Source organism: Lygodium microphyllum, chromosome 25, assembly GCF_053477565.2.
Source record: "Lygodium microphyllum isolate KBCC chromosome 25, Lygodium_microphyllum_v1.1.10, whole genome shotgun sequence".
Lineage (NCBI taxonomy): Eukaryota > Viridiplantae > Streptophyta > Polypodiopsida > Schizaeales > Lygodiaceae > Lygodium > Lygodium microphyllum.
Window position 1 is genome coordinate 107,402,629 of NC_141159.1, and position 23,344 is coordinate 107,425,972.

A 23,344-nucleotide genomic window follows, 5' to 3' on the forward strand; every position below is an offset into this window, starting at 1 on the left:
CCCATGCGCTTAGGGGTACATGCGTGTGACCATGAAATCCAGGAGATGCCGGCCTGCAGTGAATCCTTCTTCCACAACATGAAACGGATGGGATGAGTGAGGGCCTTCAAAGTAGTAGGCGTCCATGGCAACAAAGGCAGGAAATATGTAAGCATCGGAAGCATGATTGTCTGGGCCACTTTGAGGCGGACATGGAATGGCCACGCTTGCGACTTCCAATACATAAACTTCGCCGCCAGTTTTTGTGAAATCCACTCCAGCAGGTCTTTTGGCCGTACATCCACCCCCAATGGATATCCAAGATGCCTGACAATGGAGCCACGGGAAACCACCTGGCCTTGCCAGCCTAAGGACTGCAGATCAGGCTCCGTACAACTGAGAATGGCTGACTTAAGGGTATTGATGCGAAGCCCAGAGGCCTGACCAAAGAGTGTCCAAACATCTAATGCCCTTCGAATGTTGTCCCTGTCCGCCTGCAAGATCATAAAGGTATCGTCAGCCAAAGATTGGCTAACGAAGTGCTGACCCAACGGAAGAGACAGCCCGGCCAGCTGAGCAGATGCTGCCATGGAGGATAACATTGAAAGGACCGGGTGAGTCGCCAGGGCAAAAAAGAGCGGGCTCAAAGGACAACCCTGTCTGACCGAGCGCGCAAGGACAAATGGCTCTGTAACTCCACCATTAAGCATAACTCTGGAGGAAGCCGCATCACTAATGGTGTAGATCAGTCGGGACATGCGGGTACCAAAGCCCATAGCCGACATGAGGTCTGCAATGAACGACCAGTCCACATAATCAAACGCCTTTTCCAAGTCCAATTGGATCAATACCACTTGCTGACCGGAGTGCCGCGCATAGTCAATCGCCATTTGCACATTTAAGATATTATGCAGAATGTTGCGGCCCTTAATGAAGCCATATTGGAGAGGATGCACAATAGCTGGAAGGTGTTTATGAAGCCGATTCGCCAGCACTTTGGAGTAGATTTTATACATGGAGCCCATCAAAGAGATTGGTCTCCAGTGTTGCAACTTTGACGGCGAAGGGACCTTTGGAATTAGTTTGATAAGGCCTTCTTTCCATGAGGAGGGCATGACCCCCGTTTCCCACACCTGCTGAAACATGGCCACCAATGGCTTCACCAACTGCGTGGCCAAGGTCTGAAAGAATTCATTAGTGAGGCCATCCCAGCCAGGACTTTTATCATTCGACAAGTGCAACAAAACGTCCATAACCTCTTCCTCGCAAATATTCGTCTCCAAAGCGGCTTGCATATCAAGTGGAACCTGCTGGCGGACCAGTTGATAGAAGACCGAACGGGCATGCGTAACCTGGCTAGAAGGCGAGGAAGAGGAACCAAGGAGTTCCATAAAATAGTTTCTGCACATAGTGACAATGGTCTGCGGATCCGTGACCATGCGACCTTCCGAATCCTGGAGTCTGGTCATATTTTCGCGAGCTGGAGACGCATGCAAGGCGCGAAAGAACTTATGAGACTGGCAGGCGCTGTCTTGCATTGTGTCCGTCAAGTTGTGCAGCTTGGCCTGTTGATATGATTTCAACTGAAACACTTGAATAAGATGGGCCAACCGCCTCTCCAGAGACAGCAGAAAATCATCATCAGGGGAATCCAGAAGCAAGGAACGGACCAACGCCAGTAGGTCTTCTGCTGCATGTCGACGCCGGCGACAAAGCGAGGCATGATGGATCCCATACTGGCGAGCAACTCGCTGCACATTGGAAAGCAGTCGTGCAAATGAAGGCAAGCCCTCCGAGGCGAAGTCCAATAAGAACCTCTCAATCAGCTGCTGCATATAGCCCTGGAAAATTGAATGCTTCAAATAAGAGGAGTTGAAACGTAAAGGAAGCCTATCCAGGAATTGCACAAAAGGTGCAATCGAGTGTGCTCGCATCTCAAGCTGAAGGGGGAAATGGTCCGACAACGCATATTGGCGCAAGACCTTCATCTCCAGCATCTCGGGAAGAAAATTATCGCCCTGCATGATATACATTCTGTCCAGTCGCGACCAGGTAGTTGCATATTGTGCGGAATGAAAAGTAAACCCTGAAAAAGAAGGGTAAAGCCACGACCAAAGATCTTGCTTGAGCACGTGCAAAGCAAAGGAATTCCACACCCGGCTTTCCGGCGTATCCATTACCGAATGCCCGGAAGTGGACTGTGAAGAGTCAACACACATATTGAAATCGCCCATCAAGAACCCCCTTCGGCCGAGTGACATGGAGCCTTGCAAAGTGGACCAAAGATCGCGTCGGGATGCGGGATCATTCGGAGCATAAAGGCCCAACAGCCATAAAATCTCTCCTTCAAATAAGACTTCGATCACCAGAAACCGGCCCTGCACATCATTTTTAACAAGGACAGGCTGGTATTTCTCATGGACAATCATCAGCACGCCCGAATAGTGCGAAGCATGCGTCCCTGCATAAAACAGACGAAATCCATGACAATCCATCACTTTTCCTGCTTCACTGTGACTTTTGTGCTCAACTGCACACAATACATCCCACTGGTTCTCGTGCAAGACGGTCCACATGGCATGTTGCTTATGGCGAGAGCAAATGCCTCGCACATTCCACGTGGCTATCTTCATGTATTCTCAAAGAAGGAAGTCAGGAACGAGGCACCTGTTGCCTTGATTTCACCTTTTCCGCGAGAGCATCCAGGACACCCTCATCCAGAAAATCAGCCAATACTGCGAAAGAATTCTGGCGACCTGCTTTGGAGGTAGAAGGGAAATCCACTACCTTGGGAGAGGGGCGGGGATAACGCCGATCCCAGGGTGTAATAACATTTCCTTTGGCATCGAACGCCAGCTTGGCAGGTGGGCCTCTGGGGCCGTCGGTATAGGCTCTCCTTGGAGACTGATTGCGGGGGCCCGACGGGGCCGTAGGACGCGCAGCCTGCTGTGAAGTGGCCATGTCTTTCCGGCGCGTATACGTGCGCACGGAATCCTGGAAAGCGGGAGGCCCACGATCCGGCTGGCCTGCATCCAACTTTTTACCTTTTTTAGGACGTGCCTCAATCCAGTCAGTGCGACCGGAATCCACACTCAGGACCTGTTGTTTGCCTTTATCCATGACATGAGGAGACTGAAGGGCTTCCTGGGGCGTGGCATCAAGCACCATGTCGTCCTTGGGCAGCGCAACCTGCGCATCCTCCGAAGACGTCTGCTTTTCAGGACATTCGGCCATGAAATGCCCCAGTTTTCCACATGAAAAGCAGTGGCCCGCAAAGTTGCCCCATTTTAAGCGAAAATACAAAGGATGCATGCCCGAACAATTGAGGCGAAGCCACGCGGGCCTTTTCCTGGCCGTGTCCCAGAGCATGCATAAACGGTTGCGGTTCATCGCCCTGAGGCTTGGGGGAACCAGCACTGTTCCCACAACTGCCATCGCATCCTTCAACATGGGCCAATAGACCGCCGGACAGTTTTCCACCTCCACCCACACCGGGCATTCGCGTTGAAGCAGACGCTGGAAGTCGGCCATGGGGCGCCATGGCACAACATGAACCAATCGGCGGTCAAAGAATAGCAGCAACTTGGACAGGAGCTCAGCGCGATGCGTTTCTAATTTCAGCAAGACCTCATAAAACCCGCGAGGTCCAAGGAAGATCTCCTCAACCGACTCCCCTTGCAACAGATGGTGCAACCACTGGCGAATGTGCGAAAGCACTGGGATCCTGCCAGTGAAGAAAAGTATAACGGCACGGTCATAGAACACCGAGAAGGATCGCAAGACTGATTTGGGGTCGACCGTGGCTTCCAGCACATCATCCGTTCCCGCAACAGAAAAAGATTCGGTATTATGCTGGACATAATCACCAAGCAGGGTATTGGCGAAGTCCAGCAAATGCTCCCAGTCAATTTCCTGCGAATCTACAGGATCAGAGGCCACTTGCGCATAGGAGCGTTCCGGAGGGCTCATTGGCTCATCAGGCGTATGCTTGGAGCGTTTGCCGGCAGGCGGCTGTTCAGAAGTCGGCGGTAACTCCTCCGTGCATGGCACCATATCTTCCGGCTCCTCTGCATCGGAATCAGGGCCAAGGGCGGCCACCGTCCGGTCAAGAAAATCCATATCCAGGCCAGCCATACTGCTGTCTGCACACTTGTCCTGGTAAAGGGCGAGTTAGGTTAGTTGAGGTCGCTCCTGTTTCTGCAAACGGAAGGCGTTCAAACTTCGGGCGTCGACGGGGCCACAGGGCGCTACACGCTGACGCAGGGGAAACGATCACCAGCGGCTCCGGCGGGCAGTCGTCAGGCGAGCAGGTGCAGGCTGGCACAGGCGAACAGGGGCGGGACAGGCAGGCAAGCCCGAGGCGTCAACGGCACGATCTGTCAGGACGCGCAGGTCCAGGCGACGGCAGGGGCAGGGGTAGGATATCGGGCGACGTGGCGACGGGACAGCCTGGCGCGTGGACGACGGCTCACACAGTCGACAGGCGGCAAGGCAACGGGGCGCGCAGACCTGCAGGCGACGTGGCGGCGGGTTGCACAGGCGGCGGGCGACGTGGCGACGAGATGCACAGGCGCCAGGCGATGACGACGTGGGCGACGGGATGCACAGGCGACAGGCGCTGAACGTCCGCCGCGCAGGTCTAACGAAGAGCGCCGTTCTCTCTCCCCGCCATCGCGTTCCAAAATGTCTCTCTCTCCTCTCTCTCTCTCTCTCTCTCTCTCTCTCTCTCTCTCTCTCTCTCTCTCTCTCAGACTCTCTCTCTCTCTCTCTCTCACCTCTCTCTCTCTCTCTCTCTCTCTCTCTCTCTCTCTTTCGTAAAAGGTAATTGTATTAATTACGAAAAAAGTACAAGTTTACTTGATTACAAGATACATGATGGCACTAAGCCATCATGTGAAACGGTTCTAGTTCTAAGAGTTACAAGGTCATGGCAAAGATGTAGAGGAAATTGCCATATGCCAGGGACGCAAGTCCTCCCGGGAAAGTAAGTCAGAATGCTGAAGAAGATCTATCTGCCAATACAAGAGACCCTTAAGCCTAGCAATATGCCGCTGAACATTACAGGCGGAATCAAAAAGAAAAGCATTCTGAATGGTCCAGTTATGCCAACAGCCCCAATATCGAAGAAAGTGAAACATGAGCTTCATATGTGGCTGTGCCGGTGTTGGGTATTTGGGCTGCACAAAGACCCAATCAAAGGGCCTTAGCGAGAAACCAACCACCGCTCTCCAAACGGCTGACAAGAACGACCATATTTTCTTAGCGATAGGGCAAGAAATAAATCGGTGACGGGCAGATTCGACACTGGTGGTGCAAAAGAAACAGTTGCCATTGGATATTCGTCGCTTGGAAAGAGCCGGAGCAAGCGCAAGACCCCCAATCATCACCCTCCAAAGAAAGACCTTATATTTGAAGGGTGTCTTGTTCAGCCACCCTTCCATCACAGTTGCCCTCCACCATGACCGGGATTTACGCAATCCCCATAGAGCATTAGCTTTAGTGACCAGCCAGTGATGATCTTTAATCAGAAGATGATAGACATGGTTAGCGGAAGCTTTGCCGAAACTCAGCCGGCCTTCAAAGTCCCAATCCTGCCAAGGACGATCCGAAGCAAGGGCAGAAAAGGGTTGTCTGCTCTGGAGCACCATCAAAAGCTGTTCCCATAAATGCCTGTATCCACGAGGGATCCTAAAGATCCTCCTGGCTGTACGAAATGATATTAACACATTGCGACTGGCAAGGGTGGCATCCGCGACTAAAGTTAAGCCCAAACGTGCCATACGGTTGAATTGTGGTCGAAGCTCTTGTTTACCTTCCCATGAAAGTAACCGCGAGACTGCCAGCAATTCCAGTTGAAAAGAATTAGCAGCTAAGCGATCCTCCGCCGGATGCCACTGAGCCTTCTGGAGGACCAGTTTCCAGGAACATACCAAATGGGCAAGCAGTGATGAAGAGGAACAAGAGAATCGGGAATCGGCATTAAGAACATGCCACCACGAACTCTAGATTTGGTATTGCCATGCCGAAGCCCATGCTCCTCAAGGAAATAATGGGCTATAACGACCCACGGATGATGATCAAAGCACATGGCGTGGAAAAGAGACCAACGGAGGGCCAGCATGTGAGTTTGGGCATCCAAAATAGTTCCTCCATCCATGCGTTTGGGGGTGCACGCATGCGACCAAGAAATCCAGGAAATGCCTGCATGCAAGGAATCTTTCTTCCATAACATAAAACGAATAAACTAAGTCAGAGCATTCAGAGTAGTAGTAGTCCAGGGCAGCAAGGGCAAGAAATATGTGAGTATCGGCAACATAATTGTCTGGGCTACTTTGAGGCGAACATGGAATGGCCAAGCCTGAGACTTCCAATACAGGAACTTAGCCGCCAGTTTCTGAGAAGTCCACTGTAGAAGCTGCTTTGGGGGAACATCAACGCCCAAGGGGTAGCCAAGATGCCTGACAATGGAGCCACGAGGCACAACGATACCCTGCCAGTTCAATGACTGCAAATCCGACTCCGTACAGCTAAGAATGGCTGATTTCAACGCATTGATGCAAGGCCGGAAGCCTGACCAAAGAGAGCCCAAACATCCAATGCTTTGCAAAGGTTATCCTTATCCGCCCGCAAAATCATAAAACTATCATCAGCCAAGGATTGACTAATGAAATGTTGTCCAGAAGGAAGCGACAATCCAGCCAACTGAGTGGAAGCTGCCATATGAGATAACATCGAAAGAACTGGATGAGTCGCAAGGGCAAAGAAGAGAGGGCTCAATGGGCACCCCTGTCTGACAGAGCAGGCAAAGGCAAATGGCTCGGTAATGCCTCCATTCAACATGACTCACGAATACGCCGCTGCACTGATGATGTAGATCAGTCGAGACATCCGATCACCAAAGCCCATAGCAGACATAAGCTCTACAACAAAAGACCAGTCCAGATAGTCGAAAGCCTTTTCCAGGTCCAATTGAATCAGTACGACCTCCTGATTAGAATGCCTTGCATAATCAATCGCCAATTGCGCATTTAAAACATTGTGCAGAATGTTTCGGCCCTTAATGAAACCATATTGAAGAGGATGCACAATGGCAGGGAGATGCTTGTGGAGCCGATTCGCCATTACTTTGGAAAAGATTTTGTACATAGAACCCATTAAAGAAATTGGGCGCCAATGTTTCAACATAGACGGCGAAGGAACCTTTGGAAGCAATTTAATAAGTCCTTCTTTCCATGAGGAAGGCATAATCCCCGTTTCCCACACCTGCTGAAACAAAGCCGTCAATGGTTTCGCCAATTGGGTAGCAAAAACCTCAAAGAACTCATTGGTGAGACCATCCCAGCCAGGACTTTTATCCTTAGGTAAGTGTAACAAAGCATCCATAACCTCCGCCTCACAAATATCTGATTCCATAGTGGCTTGCATGTCCTGCGGAACCTGATTACGGACCAGGTCATAAAAAACTGAACGGGCCTGAGTAGTTTGGGCTGAAGGTGGAGAAGTGGAACCAAGAAGGTCGATGAAATAATTCCTACACATATGCACAATAGTCTGCAGATCAAGGACCAGGTGCCCTTTTGCATCCAGGAGTCGAGTCATATTCTCTCTAGCAGGAGAGGCATGGAGGGCTCAAAAGAACTTATGAGTCTGACACGCATTATCTTGCAAAGTCTCCGTCAAATGCTGCAATTTGGCCTGTTGATACGATTTCAACTGAAACTCTTGAATAAGATGAGCCACACGCATTGCCAGTGCTAGTAGAAATGCATCATCTGGAGTGTCCACCAATAGAGAATGGACCAAAGCCAGCAAGTCCTCCGTTGCTTGCCGACGCTGTCGACAAAGAGAGGCATGATGGATTCCATACTGCCGAGCAACCCGCTGCACATTACAGAGCAATCGTTCAAACGAAGCAGTGCCCTGAGAGGAGAAGTCCAGTAAGAATCTATCAATCAATTGCTGCATATAACCCTGAAAGATTGCATGCTTCAAATAAGATGAGTTAAAACGCAAAGGGATCCTCTCCAGAAATCGCTTAAAAGGTGCAATGGGTTGTGCGAGCATCTCAAGCTGCAGAGGAAAATGGTCCGACAATGCATATTGCTGCAACACTTTCATTTCAAGCATCTCAGGGAGGAAATCATCATTCTGCATGATGTATATGCGGTCCAGCCGCGACCATGTTGTTGCATACTGAGCGGAATGGAAAGTAAACCCTGTAGAAGACGGGTGCAGCCAGGACCAAAGATCTTGCTTAAGAACAGCAAGAGCCAACTCATGCCACCTACGGCTTTTCGACGCGTCCATTACCGAATGCTCCGATGTGGACTGCGAAGAATCAACACACATATTGAAATCCCCCATGAAGAGGCCCCGTCTGCCAAGAGACAAAGAAGTCTACAAAGTATGCCAAAGCTCCCGGCGCGATAAAGGATCATTCGGAGCATAGAGACCAAGTAACCATAAGATTTCTCCATCGAATAAAATTTCAATCACCAAGAAGCGGCCATGCACATCATTTTTAATAAGAAGAGGTTGATATTTTTCGTGTACAATCATGAGCACACCAAAATAACGCATGGCCTGTGTCCTTGCATAGAACAGACGAAAGCCATGGCAATCCACAACTTTTCCAGCTTCACCGTGACTCTTGTGTTCAACAACACACAAGACATCCCACTAATTCTCATGCAATACAATCCACATGGCATGTTGCTTATGGCGAGAACAGATTCCTCGCACATTCCACGTGGCTATTTTCATGTGTTTTTTGTAAAAGAAAATCAGGTACGAGGCACAGCTTGCCTCGATTTGACCTTTTCTGCGAGAATATCCAGGACTCCCTCATCCAAGAAATCAGCCAACACGGCAAAAGAGTTCTGCGGACCAGATTTGGAGGTAGACGGCATATCTGCGGGCTTGGGAATGGATCGGGGATAAGGACGATCCCACGGGGTAATGACGTTGCCTCTGGTATCAAAAGCCAGCTTAGCTGGTGGACCCTTTGGACGATCCGAATACACTCTCCGAGTGGGCTGAGGACGGGGGGTAGAGGAAGCCATCGCAGGAGGAGAGTGCTCCGACGGCAACATTTCTTTCCTACGCATATAAGTACGCATGGAATCTTGTGACGCAGAAGGCACAAAATTCTCCATGCCAGCAACCACCCTGGTACCTTTTTTTGCGCGTACTTCAACCCAGTCTGTGCCACGGGAATCTAAACCCGAAACCTATTGTTTACCTTTATCCAAAGTTTTAGGTGGGTGAATAGCATCCTGCAACGGGACATCACATACCATATCTTCCATGGGTAGCGCAACATGCCCAGCATCTGAAGTGTGTTGCTGTTCTGGGCATTCGGCCATGAAATGCCCTAATTTTCCACAGGAAAAGCAATGTCCTGCAAAATTGCCCCATTTCAAACGAAAGTGTAAAGGATGCATGCCAGAGCAATTGAGACGTAACCACGCAGGCCTTTTCCTGGTAGTGTCCCATAACATACACAAGCGGTTACGATTCACTGCCCTTAAACTTGGAGGAACCAGAACAGTGCCCATAGCAGCCATGGCGTCCATCAATAGTGGCCAAAAAACAGCCAGGCAATTTTCCACTTTAACCCATACAGGACACTCCCGTTGCAGCAGGCGCTGAAAATCTGCCATGGGGCGCCATGGTACAACATGGACCAAACGGCGATCAAAAAACAAAGGCAGTTTAGACAGAAGAGCAACACGGTGCGTCTCAGATTTTAACAGCACCTCAAAAAAACCTCGGGGCCCCACAAAAATCTCTTCAACACATTCCCCTTGTAGCAGACTGTGCAGCCACTGGCGAATACGGGAAAGCTGGGGGATTCTACCAGTGAAGAAGATTATCACCGCGCGATCATAGAATACTGAAAAGGAGCGCATGACAGATTTGGGGTCAACAGTGGCTTCCAAAACATCTTCCAGTGCAGAGTCAGAAAAGACTTCCTGATTATGTTGAACATAATCGCCAAGTAGAAGGTTGGCAAACTCTAGCAAATGCTCCCAGTCAACATCCTGAGAGTCTGCAGAGTCCGAAGCAACCTGAGCATAGGAACGATCCTAATGATCCATTGACTCCTCCGAAGTGTGCTTGGTGCGTTTGCCTGCAGGCTGAAAGTCAGGAGCAGTGGGCATCTCTTCAATGCACGGAACCATGTCGTCGGGTTCCTCGGTATCAAAGTCCGGACCAAGCGCTGCCACCGTTTGGTCTATAAAATCCAGGTCCAAGCCAGCCATGGTCTATCATTGCATAAACCGGTTAGAGGCCGAACGAAGATCTCACGGGAGGCAGGAATGCGTAGGCCGCTCTCCCTCTTTTTCAGGCAAAACGGACCCGGCACTGGACTGACGAAGAAGCTTGGGAAGCGCGTGCACAGAAACAAACGGCCGCACGTGCGCACGTCCACAGGCAGAGAGGGCCTCGTTCCCTTGCCAGTTCACACTCTCGCGCTCGCTATGTGGCAACCCAGATTGGGGCCTGTTGTCACACCCTCGCTGTCAGGCACTGAGGATGACAGAATAGGATAGGGCGATGCAGATCACCACGCCGACGTCAGCATGGACAAGAGGCTAACGGACAGGCAGGACGCGACAGCGCAACCAGGGCGCAGACCCTGTGCTAGTGACCCGTCCGTCGCAGAGCAGGGCGACGTAAGCAAGAAGATCGCACGGCAAAAAGACAGCAGGTCGCGGGCTAGGGTTGGGCGCGAGGACGAGGGTTGGGCGCGATGACACGAGCAGGGCAAAACGTTTGACGAAGGCAGCAGACACGTCCGCTAGACGAGGAAGCAGATCCGCCATCGCCCACGCACCAGACTCCTCGCCATCACCCTCTCTCTCTCTCTCTCTCTTTTTTAGTAAAAGGTAATTGTATTAATTACGGAAAAAAGGTACAAGATTACATGATTACATGATTACAAGAGGCACGAGGGCCCTAGGCCAACGTGTGGGAAATCCCCGTCCTAATGCACTAAAAAGGTTACACCAATCATGGCATCGACCCAGAGGCAATTGCTATATGCCAGGGATGCAAATCCTCCCGAGGGAGCAAGTCGGAGTGCCGGATGAGATCTAGCTGCCAATGCAAGAGCCCTTTAAGCCTGGCAATATGTCTCGGTACATTAGAGGCCGAATCAAAGAGAAAAGCATTGCGCGTGGTCCAAATGTGCCAGCATCCCCAGTATCTGAAAAAGTGAAATAAGATCTTCATATGTAACTATGGCGGTGTGGGGTACTTTGGGCGCACAAAAACCCAATCGAAAGGAGTTAGTGAGGACCCCGCCACTGCCCGCCAGATTTGCGACAAGAGTGACCAGATATTCTTGGCGAGCAGGCAAGAAAGAAAACGATGTCGGGCCGATTCTGCAATAGTGGTGCAGAAGAAACAATTGCCATTCGAGATTCGACGCTTGGAAAGGGCCGAGGCAAGAGGAAGACCACCAATCATTACCCGCCAAAGAAAGACCTTGCATTTGAAAGGTGCTTATTCAGCCAGCCCTCCATCAGCGTTGCCTGCCACCATGACAGCGATTTCCGCAGTCCCCAAACAGTATTAGCTTTCACACCCAGCCATTGGTGATCTTGAATGAGAAGATGATACACCTGATTAGTAGAGGCCTTTTCCAGACTCAACCGGCCTGCAAGGTCCCAGTCCTGCCAAGGACGATCCACAGCCAAGGCAGGAAAGGGTTGCCTACCCTGAAGCTCCGACAAAAGCTTTCCCCATAAACCACGGTATCCGCGCGGGATCCTGAAAAGTCTCCTAGCAGTCCGAAACGATGCGAGGACATTGCGAGTGGCAAGGGTAGCATCCGCAATCAAAGTCACACCTAAACGGGCCATGCGGTTGAATCTCGGTCTAAGCTGATGTTTGTCTTCCCATGAAAGTAATCTCGATACTGCCAACAATTCCAGCTGAAAGGAATTAGTCTGCAAGCGGTCCCCCATTGGATGCGAACGGGCCTTTTGGAGCACCACTTTCCAAGAGCCGACCAAGTGCAGTAACAAAGAGGAAGAGGGACTGGAAAATCGAGAGTCAGCATTAAGGACATGCCACCAGGAGGCCCGAAGTTGTGTGTTACCATGGCGTAGCCCGCTGTCCTCAAGAAAATAACGGGCTATGATGGTCCACGGGTGATGATCCACACACATGGCACGAAAAAGAGACCAACGAAGAGCCAGCATATGAGTTTCTGCATCCAAAATAGCTCCACCACCCATGCGTTTAGGGGTACATGTATGTGACCATGAAATCCACGAAATGCCTGCCTGCAGTGAATCCTTCTTCCATAGCATGAAACGAATGGGATGAGTAAGAGCCTTCAAAGTAGTAGGCGTCCACGGCAGCAATGGCAGGAAAAACGTTAGCATTGGTAGCATAATTGTCTGAGCCACTTTGAGGCGGACATGGAATGGCCACGCTTGCGACTTCCAATACATAAACTTCACCGCCAGTTTTTGTGAAATCCACTCCAGTAGGTCCTTTGGCCGTACATCCACCCCCAATGGGTATCCAAGATGCCTGACAATGGAGCCACGGGAAACCACCTGACCCTGCCAGCCTAATGACTGTAAATCAGGCTCCGTGCAACTGAGAATGGCTGACTTAAAGGCATTGATGCGAAGACCAGAGGCCTGACCAAAGAGCGTCCAAACATCTAATGCCTTTCGAATGTTCTCCCTGTCCACCAGAGGCTACCTTGCTACGATTCGGGATCCATTCAAAGTACGACACACTCTCTAGCTCATTATCCCTGCCCTGATCCCTGAGATATAGGGGTTCGAGATACAGAATTCATTCACTACATAGTGTGTTTGCTACATGAGCATTGTATACTCAAAAGTCATATCACTTCATTCATTCTCTGTGTTCATTGTCTCTGAGTTATCCTTACCCTAACCATGTTCTTCTATCAGTGTGTGCTTTGTTGTATGGTGTTATTTGTACTTCTGGGTTAAAGTATTTTCTTCACATGCTATCAGAACCGAGTTCTTTGGGAGAAACCTAGGCCTTGATCTGAGAGCTCTACACAAGAAGCAGGAACAAAAGGACAGATGACTCCAAACACTACTTCCACACCACTTCTCACATCCGAGCTAAATCCATCGAGGAACGAGTCGAAGTAGGCCTCACAGCTTGCTTCACAAGCTCTTGACATGGCCGAATAGACATTGGACTACCATGGAGTTCCATAACCTTACGAGATCATTGCAGCTGAGTACGATCTCATTTTGATGCATAGAGCCTAGCAACAAATAGAAGGTAAGTCCGAATTTCACCCTTTAGATTCGGTGCACCGATCTACTGACCATGCAGGAAGGGCGGAATCCCCACTTAGGACTGGCCATCCGCAAGTGGAAACTGGCACAGAGTACACTCCATTGCCTTCCTACTTATTCTCTCCGGTGCCAAGTATGTCTACCATTTCAAGTTCTGTTAATGATGATTCCTCTTCACCTATTGGTATGGATGATTTTCATGATGAAGGGCGTATGCAAAACAATTTTTGGTTTATGAATAATGAGAAAGACAAATATTTCTTTATGAACTCAAGACTAGGTAAGTAGTTAAAACAAGAAACTGTGAGTACTCCTTCCTCTTCTTTTACTTCAAACAATTTTGTTTTCAATGGTCAAAATGAAGTAGGTGCAACTTCATCATTATCATTTTAATTTGATGCTTTTAAAGGACAAAAGGAACCCACATTATTTTTCACATCTACATCTATCACAATTCCATTTAATCTCCCTCACATCCCACCCTCTTATTCCACTGCCACATCCTTTCAGCCTCCATTAAGTGCACCGCAGGTTGCCTCTCATATAGGATCACATGTGTTTCATTTACCACACCGCGGGGTTCTTCAAACTTAGGCACAGCTGCCGTAAGACCTCATCTCTTCCTCTGTCAGAAGGTGTTCTACCTTTTCCTCACACACTTTCGGGATCATTGCAACCTGGATATTCTCTCCAGTCTCTCCCGAGTGTGAATCAGTTGGTGCCACAATTTGTCTCCATGGCATTACCTAGTGGGCCCTCTCGTCATTATGTTGTGTCCCACCCGACATTTGAAGGCTTACATGTCCCAGTGCCTCCACCTTCACCGGCACCTTATGGCAACATTCATGTTCCACTACCTCCACATCAATCAGCACTCATTGGACACTCACAGTCTATATCTACCTACCCACCTCTTCCCCCTCCTCCTCCTTATCACACACCTCCACCACCACCACCACCATCTTATCCTCCACATCCATCTTACCCCACATTCCTGAGACCTCATGGCTCTACCTCATCTTCCGCTAAGCATGCATTCAATGACAAGACTCGTTTTAAGGGATCAAACTTTCCAACTTGATCGAACTTGATGAGACATGTCCTTGATTCACAAAACCTATGGGATCTTGTGTAGGGGTTGGAACCCCAACCTGATCCCACACTTATTCCATACAAGGCCGTCCACTCATGGAAGGCTAGGAATACTTCCGCTATTGTCGAGCTAATGCAGGGCTTATTGCTTGAGTTTAATTCTCAACTTCAGTATTTTGACTTAGCGTCAAAGCGATGGGCACACTTGACTGACCGCTATGCAGCTCGGGATAGGACCCGTCGAATAAATCTTGACCATGAGCTTCAGAACTTCAAAATCTCTGACCAAGAAGACTTGAAAGTCAAGTTGGCTGAGTATTAGCGTCTCCTTGCCGAATTCTCCACTACAGGAACTCTGGAGTCCTCTGATGATCAGGTCACATTGTTTCTCAACAAGCTGCTGCCTAAATACTTCAATTTTGTGTAGCAAGTGGTTTCTCTATTCAATTTATCCACATTCTATAAATTTGAATATCAGCTATTGCATTATGCACGGCTCTTTGATCAGTTTCATATGAATAATCCCTCAAAAGGGGGTTCTTGTTGCTCATTCTCAGAACGAGCAGCAAGGAAAGGGTAAACCAAATCAAACTCTAATCAAAATCGAAATCAAGCAAGGGAATCACAAGGAAACTCCCAGTCTCAACTCAAACCCGAGTGGTAGAACGTACCTAAGAAGAATAGGTATTGTCAACATTGTTAAAAGACTCCCCATTTTGACGACGAGTATCGATCAAAGATAAGAGGCACGGCACCAAAACCCAAGTCACAGACCCCCGCCCCTAAGTCGGGCAACCGCCATTAGGAGAGGCAGAGCGATGGCAAGAGGCAAAGGAAAGGTCAGACCCACACTGCCACCAATCAACCATCTCAATCCACAATATTCTCAACTCCAAAGGGCTTGTCTGACTAGTCTGCAAAGGCCCCCATTGTCTTCGTAGAGACATCCGATGTGAGTCTCGTCCACATCTATAAGTTGCCTCCCGACGAGGTTACCATAGAGGCCCACTAGTCATAGCCGAGCACATCAACACATGTTTGGATTGTGGACAATGGACCTACACATCACATGACTTTTATAGAGGACATCTATCGTACCCGAGCCCGTCCGCGTAGCAAACAACTCCTCAATCAAGATCCAAGCTCAAGGTTGCGTCATTTTTGCCACTGACAAGGGTTCGGATCTTGCTTCGATGGACAATATATACTAACTTCCTCAGCTTGGGGTGAACTTGTTATTTGTTCAGCAACTTTGCCGGTTGGGGCGAGTTGTTTTCTTTACAGTGACCACAGTCGAGGTCCTTGATGCTCAAATTGGTTTAGTAATTGCTTGCGGTGAGGCACAGCCTAATGGCCTATACTACATAACCCATTTTCTTACCCAACCGACAACCAAGGGCTCCGTGTTCCATAGCTTGCAAGCATTAGCCACATCTCGGAAGCCTACAAACAATGAGTGTCTTTGGCGTTTCCGCCTAGGGCATCTTGGCTATGACTCTCTTTATGAGTTGTCTCGCCCTTTAGGTTGAGGTTGCTAACATTGCAGTATACATCCTCAACCGATGCTCGACTACAGCTCTTCCTCAAAAGACCCCGTACGAGGCATTCTTTGGCTCTTGGCCTGTCATATCCCACTTCAAAGTCTTCGGGTGTCGTGCATGCACACACACACACTCACCTGCTAATAAAATAGGAAAGCCTTTGTTTGTTGTAGGAAAGCTTCTCTGCTTAATTCATACTAGGCCAGACTTAGCTTACTCAGTCAACATTCTCAGTCAATATTTCATAGCACCTAGGATATCACATTGGATTGCATGTCTTCGTATGCTCGTTATTTACGGTACATTGATTCTGATTGGGCAGGAGATCCTAACACCTTGCGCTCCCATGGCAGCTACCTCCTCACCTTGGGTACAGCCCTCTTTTTCTGTCCAACCGTAAGCAAGAGATGATGGCGACTTCCACGGCCAAGGCTAAGGATAGGGCTCTCTTTGATGGCACCACTGAGGCCATCTACTTGAGGAGCTTACTGGGAGCGCTTCACTTCCCTTGTCACTCTCCCACTGTTGTCTACTGTGACAACCAGAGTGCCATTGCCCTTGCGGGCAATCCGATCATCACACCACGGACACGGCATGTGGGAGTCCACTTCCACTTATCCAAAGAGCAAGTTGAGCTAAGCACTATCCGCCTAGAGTTTATGCCTTTATCAGACAATTTTGCAGGCATTTTGACCAAAGCAATCAACCAGCCGGTTCTTCAGTACCTGCTACCCAGGATCAGCTTGGATACATTCTCCCCTACTTGTTCAGATTGACAGGGAGAGGATGTTTCCCTCTTGCTTTCTCTTCCAGTTTGAGAGGAAGCTGCTCCTTCTCTTAATAGTGACAGTGATTATGCTTATAATTTTTTCATTCATTTATTCTCTTGTATTGTACCTATGGACATTTATAGCTTCATTCACACTGTCAGGATGACATGATTGTAAAAGTGCACTTGGGCAAGTGAATAATTTCCCTACAATGGCACTGTTTAAGGGAACCGCTCCATTGCATTTTGCGTGAGCATGGCATCTTTCATCTCCCTTTGCATTATCCCATACATTGGCATTCTATTCATGTAAACATGCATCTATGCGCATTTATCCATTTTCGGTCTTTTGGAGTGGTTGTCTCTAGATCTACCATATTCCTAGCATTGCGCGTGGCAGTCTCCAAGGTAGTTCTCCCTAGCTTGCTTGCTTGCCTTGCTTGTCTTGCTTGCTTCACATCTTTGCTATATTTGTGTCACCCATACCTTAGCCATTTTCCTTTTTCACCGACACCCAGTAATGATAGGGATAGTATGCTTGTTTTGTGAAGGTCCTGGGACCATCCCTTATCACTCTCTTGTTTGGGACACAAATACTCAATAGAATGAAAATTGATTTCAACCCTCACTCTTAAAAAATGTGAAAACACAAACTTCCTATTTTTAGAATTAACAATCTAAGGCTCCTAAAATTTAGAGACGTCCTAAAATTAGGGATCCCATAAATGGATATCATATGAAATCTCTTTTCACATACATTGCAAACCAATTTAACACAAGATTATGATGCAAAGACATATGCATTCTAAACTATCAACCTACACATGCACATTGTACAAGCTTTTTATGGTCATGCATCTTGTTAATTGTAACTATCTATTCTCACCAATCTTACCTACCAAATATGCTTACTATCGGACTTGAACCGATCTTTTATGTGCAAGTCTAACCTAATATGCCAGAGTTCGGGTCACAAGTGCCCAGTTGAGTCGTATAGATGGAAGTATGCACTATCTTGATTGAACCCAATGCATGGATTCACCATGGCCTATTACCACTCTCATTAGTGGCCAAACCTAATGTACATTTCTACATATTCATCAATTACAAAGTAACTAAATTTAATAAGTAGTTAACTATACAAATTAATTTAAAGGGCACAAGTTTTTTTAATGTCCTATTGTGAAATGCCTCCAACTTTTATTCAATTGTCCTCAGTTGAAAAGCTTTTTCATATAGTCAAAGGATGTCAGAGTAATCCTTCATGAAATTTCCAATTATCTACTTTGCATGTGTTGTGGATAAATCTTTGTATTTCAACAAGGATTTTTGTATCACAATGCCTTTTTTTTGTTTAATCCTTGTAAAATAAAATATATTCAAGTTCAAAGAGTTATTCCTTATTAAACAAATGTTGTTTAGATTCAAAGAGTTGTTTTATTTCTTCAACTTTGGGAGATTTTCAATAATATGTTTTCTTGATGCTAGCTCCATATAAGGCTTAAGTAAGTTACATAAAAGCACTATGTATTTCCAATGAGTGAGAAGCTCAAGTCTGCAAAAAGAACTTCATTGATTTTATTAACTACTTTTAAGGGTCCAAAGTATCTATTGGACAGCTTTAAACAAAATAAAGTTTAACTCGAACCTTGTTTTAGTCTACTTTTATCAAATTTTAGCAAAACATATTAACCCTTTCCAAAAGCCAAATAAGTATCTATTGGACAGCTTTGGTTAATTGACAAAGACCTTGTTTTAGCCTACCTTGATCAAATCTTAGTAAAACATATTGATCCTTTTCAAAAGCCAAATGTTGGCTTCATTTATCGGCTTGCTTATTTTGTCTCTCTTGGGCTACTTTAATAGTGGCTCGGACTTAATCTATTGTTATTTTATGTCTAAAGCAAACTCAAGAAAACTAATTTGCATTAAAAACTTATCTTTAGTACGAATGTTTAAAGGAGGAATCACCTTCCTATATATTATTTCATTTGGAGCTTTCCTCGTAGATGAGTGTATGGTATTATTAGAGGCAAACTCTAGCAATGGAATATATTTCTTTCACTAGCACTTATGTTCACTAACATAAGCTTTCAATATATCCAAAGAAGTGAAATTCATCACTCCATCTGGCGATTAGTTTAAGAATGAAAAGGATAGGGAACTTTAAAGTTACTTGCGAACTTGGAATAAAGCATGCCAATAGTTACTTTTGAACTTTAAATCTCTATCTGAGATGATTTCAAAAGGCATACCATGTATCTAAAGATATATTAAATAAAAGGTATTGCAACTTGTGAGGACTTGAAGTGACATGGAAAAAAACATCACTACTTATTAAATCTATCAATTATGATCCAAATCATGTCATGATCTTGAGGTGTTCTTGGAATACTTGAGATAAAACCTATTGTGATAAATTCCCATGAAGCATTAGGTATTGGGAGAGACTGCAACAATCCTGGACTATTTTACTTGTCATAATTGGATTTTTAACAGCCATAGTAAAACCTCAATAAAGTTATGTGTATCTCTTTGCAATGTTAGCTAATAAAGGAAGTACTCAATGACACTTATCACTATAGTAATTGTAATTTGAGGCACTCTAGAAAAGCATAGCATATGCTTTTTAGAAGTGTACACAATTTGAAAATGAAAGATGGATAACAAATTTATACATCTTGCATATTTCTCCTGTAAAAGCTTTATCTTCATAAAAGTCACATGGTTTCTCTTCATCATTTAGACGCAAAAACTACTATATTACCTTCTTGATTAAGCATTGCACCAATACAATCACCACAAGTATCTACTTCCACTACAATTTATTTTACCAAATCTAGAATAATAAGAATAGGTTCAAAAGTAAGGGTCGTTTTCAACTTCATGAAAATTGCCTTTCCCTTCTCCCTTGAAAGGACCTTTTCTTTCTTGTAAAATCATGAAGAGAAAAACGAGCTCTTTGTAAGATCATGAAGGGGAAAAGTCATACATACAAAATGCTTAATGAAGTTGTGATAATTAGAGCAGACGCCAAAAAAAAAAAAAAAAAAAAAAAAAACACCTTATCTACATCATGAAGATTAAGCCATTATTGAGTTATCTTTTATCTTTTCACAATCCATTTGAATCCCTTCAAAAGAGATGATATACCTTAGAAAATGCATTTTACGCATTAACAATTCGCTCTTTTACCATTTATTTTACACATGAAAAATTCACTCCTTTTATTATCTATCAAGAGTTCATTTTGTCAAAGTAGTTATAAAAAAACCTTCCAATGTTAAAAATGCTCCTCATTATTCTTGCTAAATACAAAAATATCATCAAAGAAAATATCAACATATTGGCGATGATCTCTAAAAATGTGATCCATCATTCAATTCAAGGTGCCTAGCACATTGATTAATCCAAACGGAACCACCAAAAATTCATAAAGACCAAATGAAGTGTGGAAAGCAATTTTCTGTAGATGTTATGGTATTATTGTCATGGTTATCAAGTACAAAAGGTATGATACAATACGGTACAATAAAATATGGTATTAAATAGTATCTTAAAATTTTATAAGGTGCGGTAAAATATTAATATGAGAAAAGTAACTTGATTATTTTGGACTAAAGATAATAGAATAGATATTTCAAGTCTGAATAGCACTGCTATTAAAGTATATAAGATGAATACTTGAGGATAACATGCCAAAACTTAATGGTGCATGCACAACATGCTGCTACCTACAACTTACAACTACATAAATGGGAGTGGATACTCATGCATGAATGATCATACAAATGAGAGAAGTGTGGACTTGAGAGAGAGAAGGTTGAGAGAGATGGAGAAGCTAGAGAGAGAGAAGGTTGTGTGTATATGTGTGTGTGTGTATAAGAGAGAGAGAGAGAAAGAGAAAGATATACTAACGTCTACATAAGGCCAATGTGGCCTATAAGGCAAAATCTAGAGTACATCCATGTCTAATGTCATCTCATCAATAAGGTAAAGATAACATTACAAATAAGTGGGTGGCCTATGAAACAATACTGAAAATAACTATACGAAGGGACTATACTAGGGTTAAACCATGTGTAGTGTTGTTCCATCGATAGAAAAGAAAAGGAAAGGAAAGAAGAACCAGATATGATATAACCATGTACAAAAGTGTGGTGGAACCTAGGACTATAGCTGGTCTCAAGATCTGCACATGATCTCAACTATGATGCGGTCCCTAGCTGCTTCACTGATATGCTTGCTGGTGAGTTTGCGATGTCTCATGAGATGAGAGGCTTCAGAGAAAAAGAGGGTGTGAGAAGCTTATGAGAGAGAGAGAGGCTTGGGAGAGAGAAATAAGAAAGAAAGAAGAAAGAAAAAGAAAGAAGAATGAAAAAAGAAGAAAGTTGTAGCCTTGAAGGAGAGTGGCCAAAAGGTGCCTATTTTTCATACTAAATCATATGAATGCATACCAAACCAAAGAAAGTTGTAGCCTTGAAGGAGAGTGGCCTTGAAGGAGAGTGGCCAAAAGGTGCCTATTTTTCATACTAAATCATATGAATGCATACCAAACCATACCGTACGAATCAATCTATACTACGTGCGGAGACAACCCTAATTACTGTGATCCGGTATCACAATTCTTCAAATCATTATAACTAAAACCTTTGAGCCTCCTAAACAATCCAAAATATTATCAATCCTAGAAAGAGGAAAGTGATCCTTGATAATGATTTTCCAACTATAACAAAATGAAGTTTCCATTCACCCCTGGTCTATCAAGAATATGGCTCACTTTACCTTGCAGCTATTCCCAAGGCTTTGATAGTTTGTGTATCTCTTGAGTATTATGTACATTTTCTGCTACATCACTCATAGCATTGATTGTCATTAGTGGCTTAGATTTGTTATGAAAGACCTTGCTTTGCTCTTTGTTTGGACATTGCTCTTTGTTTGGACATTCTTCACTTATGTGTACTATTTGTCCACATTTAAAACACTTCCGAATCAAGCTAAAGAAGGAGCATTTCTCATTTAACCTTAATTAGCTCATTAAAACAGCAACAGTTCTCAAAAATTACCACAAAGTTTCTATGTCCCATAAGCAAACGCCCAAACCTTGGGAGGATCCATGTCTATAAATAGGAGTATGCCCGGCTACTTGCTTTATCCCTTGTTTTGCAAGTTTCATCAGTTTGAGTCATCATTATTGAAGGTTTTCCACATTAGGAGGTGAAGTTCTACTTCTGAACATTGGGCATTAATAGATACAGCACAATGAGCATCTTTATAAGGGGAAGAGCAAAATTTTCTTAAATGATAACCATTCGACTAAACACAACAATAGCTTATAGTTTGCAAGCTCTTTTAGGACATGCTTATGGTGAATATTACAGAGCAAAGTTCACAGCCAGAAGTCAGTACAAGCATAAGTGTATAGCCACAATATAAGATAGAACTCAGGTTTTCACCTAGTCCGCAACCAAGATCGCAGACATGTAGTTCAGTGACAAGCTGTGGATTTCTTAGGATCTGCAAAATAGTGGTATGACACTATAAGCATTTGGTGGGTTAATGCTAGCTACATGTCAAACTTAGTATGAAACTTTGCCAACAATTAAGATATCAGATAATTCAATAAATTAACACGTGAAATAACCCAATACAGCCATTTGATGGGTTAATGTTAGCTATCAACTGTAACAAATTTTGTTGACAAGTAAGACAGTTTTCTCTTCTGACACAGCTGCAGGCAAAGATATAACTATCAGTTTCTATGAACAATTTTAATCAGACTTTCTTCTTCATTCCAATCTTGAGGCTTGGTGCAACAAGCAACGAGTGAGATTAGCAGATCTACATCAATCCTAATATTCTAAAACATTAATTGAGTATTAAAGCACATGTATTGATGTGGTTAATGAGATCAGCTGGGCTTAAACTTGGTGGCAGGAGCTCAGAACTGGCAAGGGGGTGGACTACTGCTCTAGCAGCGAAAGTAAACAGAAATGCTGCTGTGGAGTATAGGCAGTTGTCCTGAGGTGAGTATAGGCAGTAAGAAGGTGGTGATGAATCAAATTTTAGAATTCCTTTACTGCATTTTTACGAAGCTTATCTATCAACCACAGAAGAGTTCTATTGAAGGCTCATCCAACATGTAGAACAGTGAAAATTCCAAATTGAATATCTGAACTTTCTATCTATAGCTCAGCTTTTTGCCAGACTCACCAACAATTACTAGCTACACCTTTCAGCTCCATTGCTTGATGAGTAAAACTTCATATATCAGCATTACAAATCTGACACAAAAATTTCAATTTGCTTCAAAGGTTTTTGGGAAATACAAAGCTATCACCAATTGAGTTACAGAAAGCGGAGGAATCTGGAACTTTATGTGGATGTAATGATGGTGCTTGTACATACTCTCAACATATTCACACTTATGTTTCAGGAGCTAGTGTGTATTTTGCAATTAGGTGTATCATGAGAGTTTAAGGATTGTCATCATATTGAAGGAAGTCTCCAAAGACACAGATTCAATGACGACTCTACAAGAAGAGATAATTTATTATCAGATATTGACCCAAATATAAACATCTATGCCAACTATCACAACAGAGCTGAGCAAGGAAGCTGAAAAATCCCAAATCATATCACAATTCCATAACTAC

At 45.2% G+C, this 23,344-nt stretch overlaps 1 protein-coding gene across 5 annotated transcripts in view; it reads right to left on the bottom strand.

Moving 5' to 3' along the window:
• The window catches only part of LOC148014596 (uncharacterized), a 231,571-nt gene that overhangs the window by 136,571 nt on the left and 71,656 nt on the right, over positions 1-23,344 (bottom strand). For all 5 annotated transcript variants that reach the window (XM_087667328.1, XM_087667327.1, XM_087667326.1 and 2 more), the window contains exon 4: positions 22,145-22,205. In XM_087667328.1, coding sequence (XP_087523454.1) covers positions 22,145-22,205 — 61 coding nt within the window. The remainder of the gene's footprint in view (positions 1-22,144; positions 22,206-23,344) is intronic.